General features: G+C 43.1%; 2 protein-coding genes across 2 annotated transcripts; one reads left to right on the forward strand and one right to left on the reverse strand.

The window, feature by feature from the left end:
- Positions 1-2,887: 2,887 nt before the first annotated feature.
- Positions 2,888-8,345, forward strand: LOC124046860 (taste receptor type 1 member 1-like). Its single transcript, XM_046367649.1, has 6 exons — positions 2,888-3,069; positions 3,239-3,542; positions 3,777-4,532; positions 4,710-4,931; positions 5,092-5,215; positions 6,084-8,345. The coding sequence occupies exons 1-6, from the start codon at positions 2,888-2,890 to the stop codon at positions 7,007-7,009; spliced, it is 2,514 nt and encodes an 837-aa protein (XP_046223605.1). The 3' UTR covers positions 7,010-8,345.
- Positions 8,346-11,448: 3,103 nt separating this feature from the next.
- On the reverse strand, positions 11,449-12,415 carry LOC124045060 (transcription factor HES-5-like). The gene is made up of 2 exons (XM_046364285.1): positions 12,302-12,415; positions 11,449-12,148 (listed from the first exon to the last, which is right to left on the reverse strand). The coding sequence occupies exons 1-2, from the start codon at positions 12,359-12,361 to the stop codon at positions 11,708-11,710; spliced, it is 501 nt and encodes a 166-aa protein (XP_046220241.1). The 5' UTR covers positions 12,362-12,415; the 3' UTR covers positions 11,449-11,707.
- Between the last annotated feature and the right edge of the window lie 2,077 nt (positions 12,416-14,492).

Genomic DNA, 14,492 nt, shown 5'->3' on the forward strand with positions numbered 1-14,492 from the left:
TTAGGACCATGCGGATGCCTCTGAACAGTCGGGATGGCTGTGTGGAGTGTTTATCTGACCGGATAAAAATAATAATACTAAAGAATATTATGTCCCCCCCATTTCTAAAACCAACGTTGCGCCCCTATCAAATAGCACTAATTTCTCAGCACTAAAAACCACAGATGCATTCTTTGCCCCTCCCGTGGCTAGAAACCTACATCTAGGCAAATGTTCTCAGTGCAACTATGTTGATGGACATGGAAATACTTTCTTTTGCCAAGCTTGTATAATGTTTTTACTTTACATGGCATTTGCATTTGTAATAATGAGGTTAACAAAATGTCTAATATTGCTGTCAAAACAAAGGGAAACTGTGGTCTTCTTTTGAGTTTGCAGATCCTGCAGTGTATGAGTATGAGGCAAATAGGCTGTCAGTGGTTAAAGGTGTGTTTACACATTTACACATGGAGCACAATCTGGGCCTCAAATGTCAGTGTGGTTTTGGTAATGGATAGAGAATGGAAATTCAGCCCAACAGTGTTAGCAGCAATAACAACTTTGGGAAGGTTTCTATACAGACTGTCCACCACTCATGGAAAATGGAGCAGAAGATATGTTGGAAAGATTTTAGTACCCTGATGTGCTCTTGTTAGAAAATGTGTTTTCCCCTCAACATATTCTAATCGGGATTCCCCTTCGCCCCTCCCTCAAAAATCAAGACAAAACAGATAGAAAAGATAGAAAAAAATTAACCAGCTCTGATTTACATTGCTTTGACTGAAAGGTTAGCCACAATCTGACTTTTGCACAGATTTTAAGTGTGTGGTGGGGGTGTCTCTCAAAGTAAAAAATGAAAATAAAATGAAAAAGTAACACAAGAAAGTTACATAACAATAACAAGGCTATATACAGGGCTACCGGTACCAAGTCAATGTGCAGGGGTTCAGGTTAGTCGAGGTAGTTTGTAAAGTAACTGTGCATAGATAATAAACAGCAAGTAGCAGGGGGATCAATGTAAGTAGTCTGGTTGGCCATTTGATTAATTGTTCAGCAGTCTTATGGCTTGGGGGTAAAAGCTGTTTAGGAGCCTTTTGGTCCTAGACTCGGCACTCCGGTACCACTTTCCTTGCGGTAGGGAATAGTAGTGACTTGGGTGACTGGAATCTTTGACAATTTTTGGGGACCTTCCTAGTATATAGGTCCGCCTAGTATATACGTCCTGGATGAAGATGTCCCTCTAGTGGTGTGGGGGCTGTGCTTTGGCAAAGTGGGTGGGGTTATATCCTTCCTGTTTGGCCCTGTCCGGGGGTGTCCTCGGATAGGGCCACAATGTCTCCTGCCCCTCCTGTCTCAGCCTCCAGTATTTATGCTGCAGTAGTTTATGTGTCGGGGGGCTAGGGTCAGTTTGTTATATCTGGAGTACTTCTCCTGTCCTATTCAGTGTCCTGTGTGTATCTAAGTGTGCGTTCTCTAATTCTCTCCCTCTCTCTTTCTTTCTCTCTCTCGGAGGACCTGAGCCCTAGGACCATGCCCCAGGACTACCTGACATGATGACTCCTTGCTGTCCCCAGTCCACCTGGCCGTGCTGCTGCTCCAGTTTCAACTGTTCTGCCTTATTATTATTCGACCATGCTGGTCATTTATGAACATTTTAACATCTTGGCCATGTTCTGTTATAATCTCCACCCAGCACAGCCAGAAGAGGACTGGCCACCCCACATATGCTCTCTCTAATTCTCTCTTTCTTTCTCTCTCTCAGAGGACCTGAGCCCTAGGACCATGCCTCAGGACTACCTGACATGATGACTCCTTGCTGTCCCCAGTCCACCTGACCGTGCTGCTACTCCAGTTTCAACTGTTCTGCCTTATTATTATACGACCATGCTGGTCATTTATGAACATTTGAACATCTTGGCCATGTTCTGTTATAATCTCCACCCGGCACAGCCAGAAGAGGACTGGCCACCCCACATAGGTCTGGTTCCTCTCTAGGTTTCTTCCTAGGTTTTGGCCTTTCTAGGGAGTTTTTCCTAGCCACCGTGCTTCTACACCTGCATTGCTTGCTGTTTGGGGTTTTAGGCTGGGTTTCTGTACAGCACTTTGAGATATCAGCTGATGTACGAAGGGCTATATAAATACATTTGATTTGATTTGATTTGATGGCAGGAAGCTTGGCCCCAGTGATGTACTGGGATATATGCACTACCCTCTGTAGCGCCTTACAGTCAGATCCAGACCAATTGCCATACCAGGCAGTGATGCAATCGGTAAGGATGCTCTCGATGGTGCAGCTGTAGAGCTTTTTGAGGATCTGGGGACCCATGCCAAATCTTTCCAGGCTCCTGAGGGGGAAAATCTGTTGTTATGCCCTCTTCACAACTGTCTTGGTGTGTTTGGACCATGATATTTTGTTGGTGATGTGGACACCAAGGAACTTGAAATTCTCGACCCGCTCCACTTCAGCCCCGTCGATGTGAATGGGGGCCTGTACGGCCCTCCTTTTCCTGTAGTACACGATAAGCTCCTTTGTCTTGCTCACATTGAGGGAGAGGTTGTTGTCCTGGCACCACACTGCCAGGTCTCTGACCTCCTCCTTATAGGCTGTCTCATCGTTGTCATGAGGCCTACCAGTGATCACAAAAGAGTGATCAAAATAAGATTCTACTCCTGTACATCCATGCAGTTCATTTCAATATAAAGCTAACTCTACTGTAGGAAAAACCAATCTCAAAATGCAAATGTTCCTTACTTCATCACTGGGAAAGATGCAAAACCATCCACATTCCCCTCCCTCTCTCCCTCCATTCCACCTTCTTTCCACTCCACCCATCCATCCATTCTAATATAAAAATAGGTAGAATGCCCATATTTCCAGTTCAGGGCTGTGGTTTGTTGAGGTTGAGGTATGGATGTGTGTGGTGGTGTGTGTGTCGTCCTGGGCTGGTTGTTACTGATCCTGACTGACCACCAGCTGACTGAGGGAACCGGTCTGCAGCTTCCAGGGGACTACTCCATCTCTGGTCTCTTTCCCCTACACAAGTTGGCCCCCTCCAGCTCCAACCTACCAGACCTGGGAGCCTGTAAAGAGTAAGTACAATAGCAAAGATCTCACAAGAGGACATATTTTGTTAATCTATTTCCCTGGCATTTTAGTTAATTTTAGAGAATCACGGCGTGATTGGGACTTGAGTCAAACACTTTATTTATATTATAGATTTGTTTTGATTCTGCTTGCAATCAATTCTCTCCTGTTTAGAGGCAAATTTAATAAACATGGCTATCATTTGATACAAGCCATGAGATTCGCTTTGGAGGAGATCAACAACGGTACCAAAAACCAGCATCTTCTCCCAGGGGTATCACTGGGTTACCAGGCGTATGACACCTGCAATCAACCAGCCAGTGTGCTGGCCACTCTGGCCATGCTGGCCCAACAGTACCAGAGAACTTTAGGGAACAACACAGGTGGTGAGCAGAGGGCAGTGGCAGTGATCGGGCCTGATAGTAGCAGTTACACCTTCACCCCTGCTGCAGTGCTGGGCTCTTATCTAGTGCCACAGGTACAGTGTATGGTCACCAGTAATACTAATGCTAATATCTATTCTCTCTAGACTAAGTATGGAATACAGTTGTGACCATTTGTTTTAGTCTTCTTTTGCTCTTCCTTTTGATCTTACTTGTTTTTTCAAACCTATTTATATATGTAAATATTTATTCTACTCTATTCTATTCATATTTATCCTATACTTTATACTTTGTCCTCCTCCTCCTCTTATCTGTGATATTTTTCCTAGATCTCCTATGAAGCCTCTAATGAGATGCTGAGTAACAAGCTCCTCTACCCAGCCTTCTTCCGCACCATCCCCAGTGACAAGAACCAGGTGGACGCCATGGTCCAGCTGCTGGTGCGTTTTAACTGGACCTGGATCGTTCTACTGGGCAGCGACGACTCCTACGGCCTCCAGGGCATAGAGAGTCTCTCCCTTCAGGCTGCTCACTTTGACATCTGCATCGCCTACCAAGGGGTCATCCCTGAACTCACCTCCGCCAACAACCAGACCATGAGGAACATAGTCAAGAACATTTTGAAGACCAAGGTCAACACTATTGTCGTGTTCTCCAGCAAGACCAAAGTCAGTCAGTTCTTCCCGTTTGTCATAGAGCAGGGTGTAACTGGTAAGGTGTGGATAGGGACAGAGGACTGGTCAGTCACCACTCTAGTGTCGGGAATACCAGGTATTCACACCATTGGGACTGTACTAGGCATCTCCATCAAATATACAGCAATAACTGGGTTTGAGGAGTTCGAAAGCCATGCTGTTCCAAAGTTACTTAGTGGCACCTCCAATGGCACGATGGACCTGAGTGTTGAATGTTTGCAAAATACAGACCTCTCCAGCATGGCAGCAGAAAACTTCTCTTTGGGGGACTATGACATCAAATCCTCTTATAATGTTTACAAAGCTGTATATGCTGTGGCACATGCACTGCATCAAGCACTTGGTTGTGGCTTGGATGAATGCCAAAAGTCTGAAGTGCTACCTTGGCAGGTTAGTGTTTTCAAAATGGTGGTACTGTAGTCAAAAAGCCTGCTCTAAAGAAAGCGAAGTCCACTATACACTTGAACGCCTTGTACTATTGGAAATCAACAGTAAACCATATTTACTATCACAGGTATGTTACAGTCATGTTTAGTACATGTTCTTTGTCTTCTGTCTATCCCTCAGCTTCTGCCACTGTTAAAGAAGGTGAGATTCTCTGTTGGGAACTCGTCTATTTACTTTAATGAGAACGGAGACCCGTCCACAGGATATGACATTGTGAACTGGATTTGGAGGGGAACAGAGTGGTCTCTCCGTGAGGTGGGCTCTTATACTGCAGACCCCCCTGACCTCACAGTGGACCCTGCTCAAATTGAATGGGGTAGTGACGACGGATACACAGGAAAAGTAAAGGCTCAGAATTACAGCATTTGCGCAGTAGTATTATAATCATATCCATTGTCAGATGAAATTGCAGAAAAGTTTTTGGGTACTATAGAAATAGAAAGAGAAAACCTTAGTTATAGGTGGACGAGGAACATCGGTGTGTGTTTCTGGGTGTGTCTAGGAGGTGCCTCCGTCGATATGCTCCCCAGAATGCCCCAAAGGACACAGGAAGCTGCAGACGGGACAACACAAGTGCTGCTTCGACTGCCTGGCCTGTGCTGCTCACGACTTCCTCAACAAGACTGGTGAGATTACAGATTACACCAACCAGTTGTCTTGTATGCCCATCCATTGTCCAAGCCATGTCTGTTGAATAACATTCCATTTGTACTGTTTGAAAGTGTCCAGCAGGTGGCATATGTTGCCCTTCCATAAACTGCCTCCTATAGCAGGTGGTAGCACTAGTTTTCAAGTTTCAAGTTTTAATGTCACATGCACACAAGTACAGTAAAATGCCTTTCTTGCTAGCTATAACTTCAACAGTGCAGTAATCAATAACAATGTAATACAAAAAATAACAAGGTACAACTGAAACACACAATATATAAAAATAAGAAACAAGAAGAACACAATAAAGTAAGTAAGCATACTATATACAGGGTCACTTCCAATACCATATTTACAATGTGCAGGGATACTGGATTGATAGAGGTAGATACAGTATGTATCAGGGTAAGGTGACCAGGCATCAGGATATATGATAAACAGAGTAGCAGCTGCATATATGATGATTGTATGTGAGTGTGTGTAGAGTCAGTATGTATGTGCGTTTTATGTGTGCGTGAGCAAATTATGGAGTGAGTGTTTATATGTGTGTTGGAGTATCAGTGTTTGTAGTGTGTAGGGCCCTTTGTGTGTGCATAGAGAATCAAATACAAAGGTCAACTCAGATAGTTTGTGTAGCCATTTCGTTAGCTATTTAGCAGTCTACTCGAATAACACATGATGGGAATACGATCTCTGATGGTGTTGTAATCACTGCTATCCATTCAATTATGGGGATGCTTTTAATCTCAATTAATTAATGTAGCTAAACCCCTTAATCTTTGGAAACGTGGTACTATAAATATTGAACTGACCCCCGCATTGATGTTATGGTATGTCACTCTTTAGGATCCACCCTGTGCCAGAAGTGTGAGCCTTACCAGTGGTCCCCAGCGGAGAGCGAGGTGTGTCTGGATCGGACGGTCCTAGTGCTGGCCTGGGGCGGTCCCCTGTCTATCGCCCTGCTACTCCTCCTGGCTCTGACCTTGCTCATAACCCTGGGGACAGGGGTCATCTTCCTCCTCAACCTGGACACCCCTGTGGTCAAGTCGGCCGGCGGGCATACCTGCCTGGTGATGCTTCTAGCCCTAACCGCCGCGGCTGCCAGTGCCCTGTGTCACTTTGGCCTCCCGTCTCAGACTGACTGCCTTCTCAAGCAGCCTCTCTTCGTCTTCAGCTTCACCGTGTGTCTGGCTTGTGTCACCGTGCGTTCCTTCCAGGTAGTGTGCATCTTTAAGCTGTCCTCCAAGCTTCCTCGGGCCTATGATACCTGGGCTAAGAACCATGGGCCTGAAGTCACCGTCCTCGTTGTTTCCATGACAGTTTTGTTGATCTCTGTGCTCCGTGTTACTTTAAACCCCCCGTACCCCTCCCAGGACGTGGACTTCTACTCTGACAGCATTGTCACGGAGTGTAGTAACACCCTCTCCTCTTGGGCCATGATAGAGCTAGCCTATGTCTCTCTGCTCAGCACGCTCTGCTTCTCCTTCAGTTACATGGGAAAAGACCTGCCAGCCAACTACAACGAGGCCAAGTGTATCACCTTTAGTCTCATGATATACATGATCTCCTGGATCAGTTTCTTCACCATATATTTTGTCAGCAGGGGGGAATTTGCCATGGCCATGCATGTGCTGGCCATAGTGTCCAGTGTGCTCGGTATACTCGGTGGCTACTTCATGCCCAAGGTCTACATCATGGTGCTGAGGCCCCAAATGAACACAACGGCCCATTTCCAAAACTGTATTCAGATTTATACCATGAACAAAGACTGAAAGATATGTTTTCATCATAGATTTTGCATTTTGCATTTCTGGATACTTATTCCCAATCCATTGTATGGCTTTAAAAATGACATAGTAAATGTTGCTCTGCTCTTAGCTGGTAGAAAATACATGTTGCCCTTGCACATTTAAGTGTATGTATAACTTTCTCTAACATGGTTGTCATGTAGCTTTGATAGCTTTTTAAAGCACTTCTTTTTAAGTGTGTGTTTTTACTGGGGGGAATTGAGAAAACCAAAGCTAACCTTCTTTAGCTGCAGCTGGTGTTGTGGTCTTTCTTCAGTGTCTGTGTGTGACATGTCTGGTCTCCAAAATGTGGAAAAAGTTAAGGGGTTTGAATACTTTCCGAAGGCACTAGAGAGGTGCCATGCCTTCTGTTGGTGTGAGTGCCCGTCTGTCTGTGTGCCCTCTCACTTGGTCACTGCGGTGGCAGGATTCAGGAGCTGGTACAGATCATTGAAACCCATACAGATGCCTACAGATGTAGGATCTTAATGTGAGCCCATTTGCTACAGCAGGAAAATAATCCTGCAGCCAAAGGAAATGTGAATTATTATGTGGATTTTAATTAATGGACATTTTTGTATGAGTTGATACATTTCTCCTTAGGGCAAATCAAGTCTGAAATTTAAAAATGTAAATGACAAACTTTAGAAGCCTTTAAAAAATCAAATACAGTACACATTTTCATTCCCTGCAGTGCAGGAACATTCAGCAACAAATTGGGATCCTACATCGGTATAAGCCTCTGATTTGAAACCAGCTATCCAAAATATCCATACACATGTCCCATTGTGCTGAAAAACTGTATTAGCATGGGCAGTGCCAATGAGGGCTTCCACCATTTTAATGTAGTCAACTGGGTGGGAGTTCCAACTTCATTGGCTGATCCCTGTTGGTGACCCTGTTGGAGTCATGTCCAACCGGGTCATCAGGAGGGATCAGCCAATCGTGAAGAAGAAAATTGACTAAGCCTCAACGGTGCTGCCACAGACGCTATAATTGGGAATATACAAAGATCTATCTATCTTTATGGTTTTACATCCAAATGTGTGAGTCACTATGTACATTACATAAAGTGTAAATCAGAAGCACAGAAGCTAGGACACAATAGTCTGGTGTCCCATTGTGACATAGCTAGACTCCCATCTACAGCGGACGCACAGACGAACGCACAACTAACCACAATTCTCAACCAATGCGTCTCTTGGTACGCATCCTCTAATCATTTGAATCTGTTGACAGTTGGAGAAATTGCTTTTGCTGCACTGAGAATTAAAAAAGTATAAGACCCAACAGGCCAATATTCTAGAACACTGCTGTGGTTACGTGTACAAGTTTGGTACTTGCTTTAATCAATTAATATACTTTTCTTTGTATAGCGCGTTTTACTATTTGAAATAAAGAAATAAAGAAAGAAAATAACTATTTGAAATAAAGAAATAACCTTGTTTTCCTTCTTTGTATTTCCCTAAAGGGCAATTCCACCACTTTTCATAGTCATACTCGTTATCTCCAGCACCATATCAGTGTAAATATATAATACCAGTCAAAAGTTTGGACACACCTACTCATTCAAGGGTTTTTCTTTTTCTACAATAAAATGTAGAAATGTGCTATTTCCATATTTCTAGAAATTGATATAGCTTTGGAGATAATTAATATGATTTTGAAAAGTGGTAGAATTGCCCTTTAATGTGTTAACGTGTCTTTTCCATAACGCAAAACATCCATAATTAACCCAAGCCTCTTAGGGGGAAACTATTGCTACAGTTATATGTGAATTTTCCAGAATTTGTTCATCAAAATTGACAAGACATTTAGTTGAAGGGGATCATATGAACTGGTTAGAATAGAATTGATGGACAGTAAGATCCACTACAATTTGCTAAAAAATAACAATCCTGGTGTCACGACTTCTGCCGAAGTCGTTGCCTCTCCTTGTTCAGGCGGTGCTTGGCGTTCGACGTCACCGGTCTTCTAGCCATCATTGATCCATTTTTCATTTTCCATTGGTTTTGTCTTGTCTTCCCACACACCTGTTTTCAATCCCATTCATTACCTGTTGTGTATTTAACCCTCTGTTTCCCCTCATGTCTTTACATTTACATTACATTTAAGTCATCATTTAGCAGACGCTCTTATCCAGAGCGACTTTCTTTGTCAGAGATTGTTTATTGTCAGTGTAGTGTTTTTGTTGTATAGAAGCGCAACGGGTCTTCGTACCCATATTTGTTTATGTTCTTTTCCTGTTTAGTGTTATGGAGCATGTTACTAGGACATTATTAGAAGACTCCATTTTACACTCCGTTTGACTCTCCTGTGCCTGACTTCCCTGCCACCTATACACATATGCCTGACACCTGGTCAAAAGACTCAAATGATTATGTATTTAAAAATAATTGTTGCTTTAAAACCAAAGTTAACCCTCTTAAGATGCAGCTAGTTTGGTGGTCTTTCTTCAGTCTCTGTGTGGCATATGTCTGGCCTCTCTTTAGAAAAATAGAAAGTGGTAATACAGTGCCTTCGGAAATGTATTCAGACCCATTGACTTTTTCCACATTTTGTTACATTACAGTCTTATTCAAAAATGTATTAAATCCATTTTTTCCTAATCAATCTACACACAATATCCCATAATGACAAAGCAAAAACATTTTTTTATTTAAAAAAACTGAACTATCACATTTCCGCTATATTCAGACAGTTTATTCAGTACTTTGTTGAAGCACCTTTGGGTTTACAGCCTCGAGTCTTCTTGGGTATGAATCTAATTGGCACACCTGTATTTCGGGAGTTTCTCCCATTCTCCTCTACAGATCCTCTCAATATTTGTCAGGTTGGATGAGGATCTCTGCTGCACGGCTATTTTCAGGGCACTCCAGGGATGTTCGATTGGGTTCAAGTCCGGGCTCTGATTGGACCACTCAAGGATTTTCAGAGACTTGTCCCGAAGCCACTCTTGCATTGTCTTGGCTGTGTACTTAGGGTCGTTGTCCTGTTGGAAGTTGAACCTTCGCCCCAGTCTGAGCTCCTGACTACTCTGGAGCAGGTTTACATTAAAGATATCTCTGTACTTTGCTCCGTTCATCTTTGCCTCTATCCTGACTAGTCTCCCAGTGCCTGCTACTGAAACACATCCCCACAGCATTTTTCCACCACCAAGCTTCACCGTAGGGATGGTGCCAGGTTCCCTCCAGACGTGACACCTGGCATTCAGGCCAAAGAGTTAAATCTTGGTTTCATCAGACCAGAGAATCTTGGTGCCTTTTGGCAAACTCCAAGCAGGATGTCATGTGCCTTTTACTGAGGAGTGGTTTCGGTCTGGTCACTCTACCATAAAGGCCAGATTGGTGGAGTGCTGTATAGATGGTTGTCCTTCTGGAAGGTTCTCCCATCTCCACAGGGGAACTCTAGAGCTCTGTCAGAGTGACCATTGGGTTCTTGGTCACCTCCCTTTCCAAATCATGTCCAATCAATTTAATTTACCACAGTTGTACTCTAATCAAGTTGAATAAACATTTCAAGGATGATCAATGGAAACAGGATGCACCTGAGCTCAGTCTCACAGCAAAGGCTCTGAATACTTATGTAAATAAGGTATTTCTCTTTTTTATATCTGTTATACATTTGCAAACATTTCTAAAAACCTGTTTTTGCTTTGTCATTATGGGGTATTGTGTGTAAATTGCTGAGATTTTTTTTTATTTGATACATTTTAGAACAAGGCTGTAACATAACAAAATGTGGAAAAGGTCAAGGGGTCTGAATACTTTCTGAAGGGACTGTATGGGCAGGCCATAGAGAGGTGCCTTGCCTTCTGTTGGTGTGAGTGCCCGTCTGTCTGTGTGCCCTCTCACTGGGTATCTGTGGTGGCAGGATTCAGGAGCTCAATGGGACAGCTGATTTAAACCCATACAGATGCCTATAAAGGGAAACTATTGCAAAAATTGTATGTGGATTTTCCTGAATTTGTTAATCAAATGTGAGAAGACATTTCATGGAGGAGGATCATATGAACTGGTTAGAACAGAATTGGTGGACTGCAAGATCCACTACAATTTGGTCAAAAAGAACAATCCTGGACAAAAGACAGGTTGTTATTATAGTTTCATTGTCATACAAGTCATACATAGTTTTAAGAGCTTCTTTAATGCAATATAAACTATCAGAACAATAGCAACAGTGCTATTACAAAGTATACCAACACACTCGTCCCTTTATAAAAGATACATCCATCCAAACATAACATATTAATAATAAAAGAGAAATATCCTCAAATAATTGCTGGCGAAAATACAGTAGCATATTGTAGTTACTGGTTAAGTCTAGCATAACACATGAACTCCACTGGAGTAAGCAATGATTTCACCATCAATTCAAATTTCACAATAAAATATCATACTCAATCAACTCAATAATTACCTAAATTCTTCAATTCAAACAAAAAAACTCATGTGACAAAACAAGTAGGAGAAATAACAATCTTCACAAAAAAATGACAACCCTCACTTCAAATATGCCAGAAATCAAATGTGCCACACATATATGGCCATCAATGTGATGAGACAATAAGAGCTCAGTAAACCCACAACGGTGGAGGAGGTTGGAAATGCATATTTCCTACATAGTGAGTGACATAAAGTCCAGTGTTTCCCTCAGGTTTTACAGTGATTCCAGTAACTCTCTCTACCAGGGCCTCCAGACTGGACCTTGAACTCCTTTGTCCTGGAGCTTGGCGGTGGCACGGAAGATGGAGGAGACTGGGGAAGTGGAGCAGCCCATCGGGCTGCTGCAGGATATCTGGGCCTGGGAGGAGAGCTGCTGTTGGAGCCCCTGAAGAGGTCCATCGGAGGTGGTGGTGGTGTCTCTCTTGGGGCTTCCAGAGAGGAACTGCAGAGACTCCCTCCAGCACTGTGAGTAACCCTCGCTGTAGTCCCTCTGAGATGGAGCCGGCTGCGGCTGCTGCTGCTGCCTCAGGAATCTCACGGTCATCTCCAGGATGTCGGCTTTCTCCAGCTTGGTATTGGGGTCCTCTTTGTGGAACTCCTTCTCCAGGATGAGCTTGAGCTGCTCTATGCAGCCGTTAATGCGATCTCGACGCATCTTCTCCACGATGGGTTTCCTTATCTGAGGAGGCAGAGAAGAACATTTGATTAGTCAACAGTTCTAATATATGACAACAAGAAATTCTGTCAAATACTATAAAAAGCCATAATATACATGAATATACACATTTTATACTGTATATACACACATACATTGATTGAACCTAACACATACATTAATGTCTTTTTCTGCGAACTTCAGATGGTGGAAAGAGGAAGTTAAGCAGGGAGCCATGTCTGCGTGAGAGAGTGACAGGTCTGTTGGCTACTTTTCCTGGGCTGCAGAGTGTGGTCTGGGACCTCTGAGGGATCTCTCCCCCTTTATATAGCAAGGGATTAGCATGACAAAGCCATGTGGCCCAGGCCCAGCTGGGGTTCCCACACTACTGAGACCACAGAGCTGCCCATCGCAACAATAGGAGAAACATCAATAACTTGATGGGTAACGGGGTAGTAGAGGCAATACAGGGATGTTTCCCAAGATAAGCAGATACTATTGATTAATAATACATGAATACATTATACATGCAATTAACATTCAACATAATGACAGGTAAAAACAAGTGAAACGAAGACACACTTTTGAAGGGAAGAGCCCTCTTCAAAGAGACTAATTTAGACCATAAAGAAAATATCTAAATTAGACAATAAAGAAAATTTCTAATTTAGACCATAAAGAATATATCTATGTAGTTTCAGTTCATTAAATGTTCTAGTTGACGTCCTGAGAACCATACCATCTAACACAATCAAGCCAGTATAGAATTCACAAAAAAAAAATCTTTTGAGTTTTCTTTCTCCAAGCAATATTCATTATAATTAACCAAAATCTGTTGAATTGTTGCATAGTTTCGACAAAAGACATAACATCCGGATACAATTCATTTTATTTAAGCAGCCAATTGTGTAATAGAGTGTTTACAACACTTTTTAAAGTTAGTGGTATAATAACCAGTAGGCTAGTATTGTTATGAAATGATACTAATGTTAAATTATGCTAATGCTAAATTATGCTAATGTCTGATACAGAAGACAATCACATAGACACAGGCTGTCGCTGTGTTGGAATGTGGGGATCACACACACTTATGTATACTTCAGACTTTTCTCACACATCCAGCGGTATGCGGAGGGAGGAGGTTGTGTGCCCACACACACACCACACTGTCCTCACACTCACCCCTCGCACACACTCCATCCAGACAAGCAGTCTCCCCACTGACAGACAGTTGAGTCATTGAACCATTGTGTTATCTGTTGTCTGTTATATCTGTTATATCTGTTCTCATTGGCTGTTGAGTGTGGGAAAGCTCAAGACAACTCATGCCCACGCGTGGATTTATTGCACCCAGGAAAGGTTCATTCAAGAACGTATTATCTCACAGCAACAGTTTATTTTTCCAATTGAATGTAGCCCTATAACTGAAGAGTTATTATATCTCCTGGAGGTAAATATTATGGCATTGAATACAAAGAAGAGGCATTACAGTGTAACACTGTAACTAATAAGATAAATGGATACTTTCCCAAGAAAAATCCCAGAACTTCTATCTATGATCTTTGATGGATTATGTGCTGCTGGGCCAGGGTAGGGAGACTGGGGACAATGCCACAGTCACTGGCACTATGCCATGGTTGTGGTTCAGGCAGCGCAAAGGTCACAGATGTGTGGCCTGGCCTGTGGGTGCTGTAAGGAGAACTCTCTCCTCCTAGTTTCCCACCAGTCACCAGCACTGGGGTAGATGAGCTACAAAAGCCAGGCCGCTCCCCCAATGCCCCATTGGGAATGTTAATTGATCCTTTGTCACATGACAAACAGAAACCCTATGTCACAGACCATCTGGAAAAAATCTAGTTAATGGTGCCTTGCACATCGACAAAGAGCTACACAATCACCCTGTATTTTTCTTCCACTTTGGCCTGGATGAACATTGAACGTTTTCCATGAAGACAGTTAGAGCTACTCATAAAGGGGAATTTGTCAACTTCATCTATACAAAAATGATTTACCTGTTAGCGAGACATTCCCTTTCGGGCTAGCCGTGAATTGACCACATTGACAGTGTGGTGACGAGACAGTTTTGGCTAGCCTTTGTCCATGGCTCTTTAAGTGTGTGTGAACAGTGACCCACCCACAGACTCAATTCCTGCCATACACTCTGGACTGCCAGGCCTGTGGAGGAGTAAGGCAGGTTCCCATCAGCCCTCTGCCTTTGGGAGTGTGCTAGCCCCTGTTTCCCACACTCTCTGTCCATTCACTGGCCTCAATAAGGGGACAATAGAAGTGTGTCTTGTTACACATCACATTAGCCACGGTGTTTGATCTCTGGTTGAAGGGAGAGAGGGGACCATAGTCACCGCCAGAC

This window comes from Oncorhynchus gorbuscha, linkage group LG10 (genome assembly GCF_021184085.1).
Source record: "Oncorhynchus gorbuscha isolate QuinsamMale2020 ecotype Even-year linkage group LG10, OgorEven_v1.0, whole genome shotgun sequence".
NCBI lineage: Eukaryota > Metazoa > Chordata > Actinopteri > Salmoniformes > Salmonidae > Oncorhynchus > Oncorhynchus gorbuscha.

Bases quoted from the DNA above. Each gene is read 5' to 3' on its own strand.
- LOC124045060 (XM_046364285.1), bottom strand. From the start codon at position 12,361: ATGGCTCCCTGCTTAACTTCCTCTTTCCACCATCTGAAGTTCGCAGAA. The intron at 12,149-12,301 runs GTATGTGTTAGG...CTGCCTCCTCAG, and splicing joins TCGCAGAAAAAGACATTAAT to ATAAGGAAACCCATCGTGGA.
- LOC124046860 (XM_046367649.1), top strand. From the start codon at position 2,888: ATGGATGTGTGTGGTGGTGTGTGTGTCGTCCTGGGCTGGTTGTTACTG. The intron at 3,543-3,776 runs GTACAGTGTATG...TATTTTTCCTAG, and splicing joins GCTCTTATCTAGTGCCACAG to ATCTCCTATGAAGCCTCTAA. The intron at 4,932-5,091 runs GTAAAGGCTCAG...GGGTGTGTCTAG, and splicing joins ACGACGGATACACAGGAAAA to GAGGTGCCTCCGTCGATATG.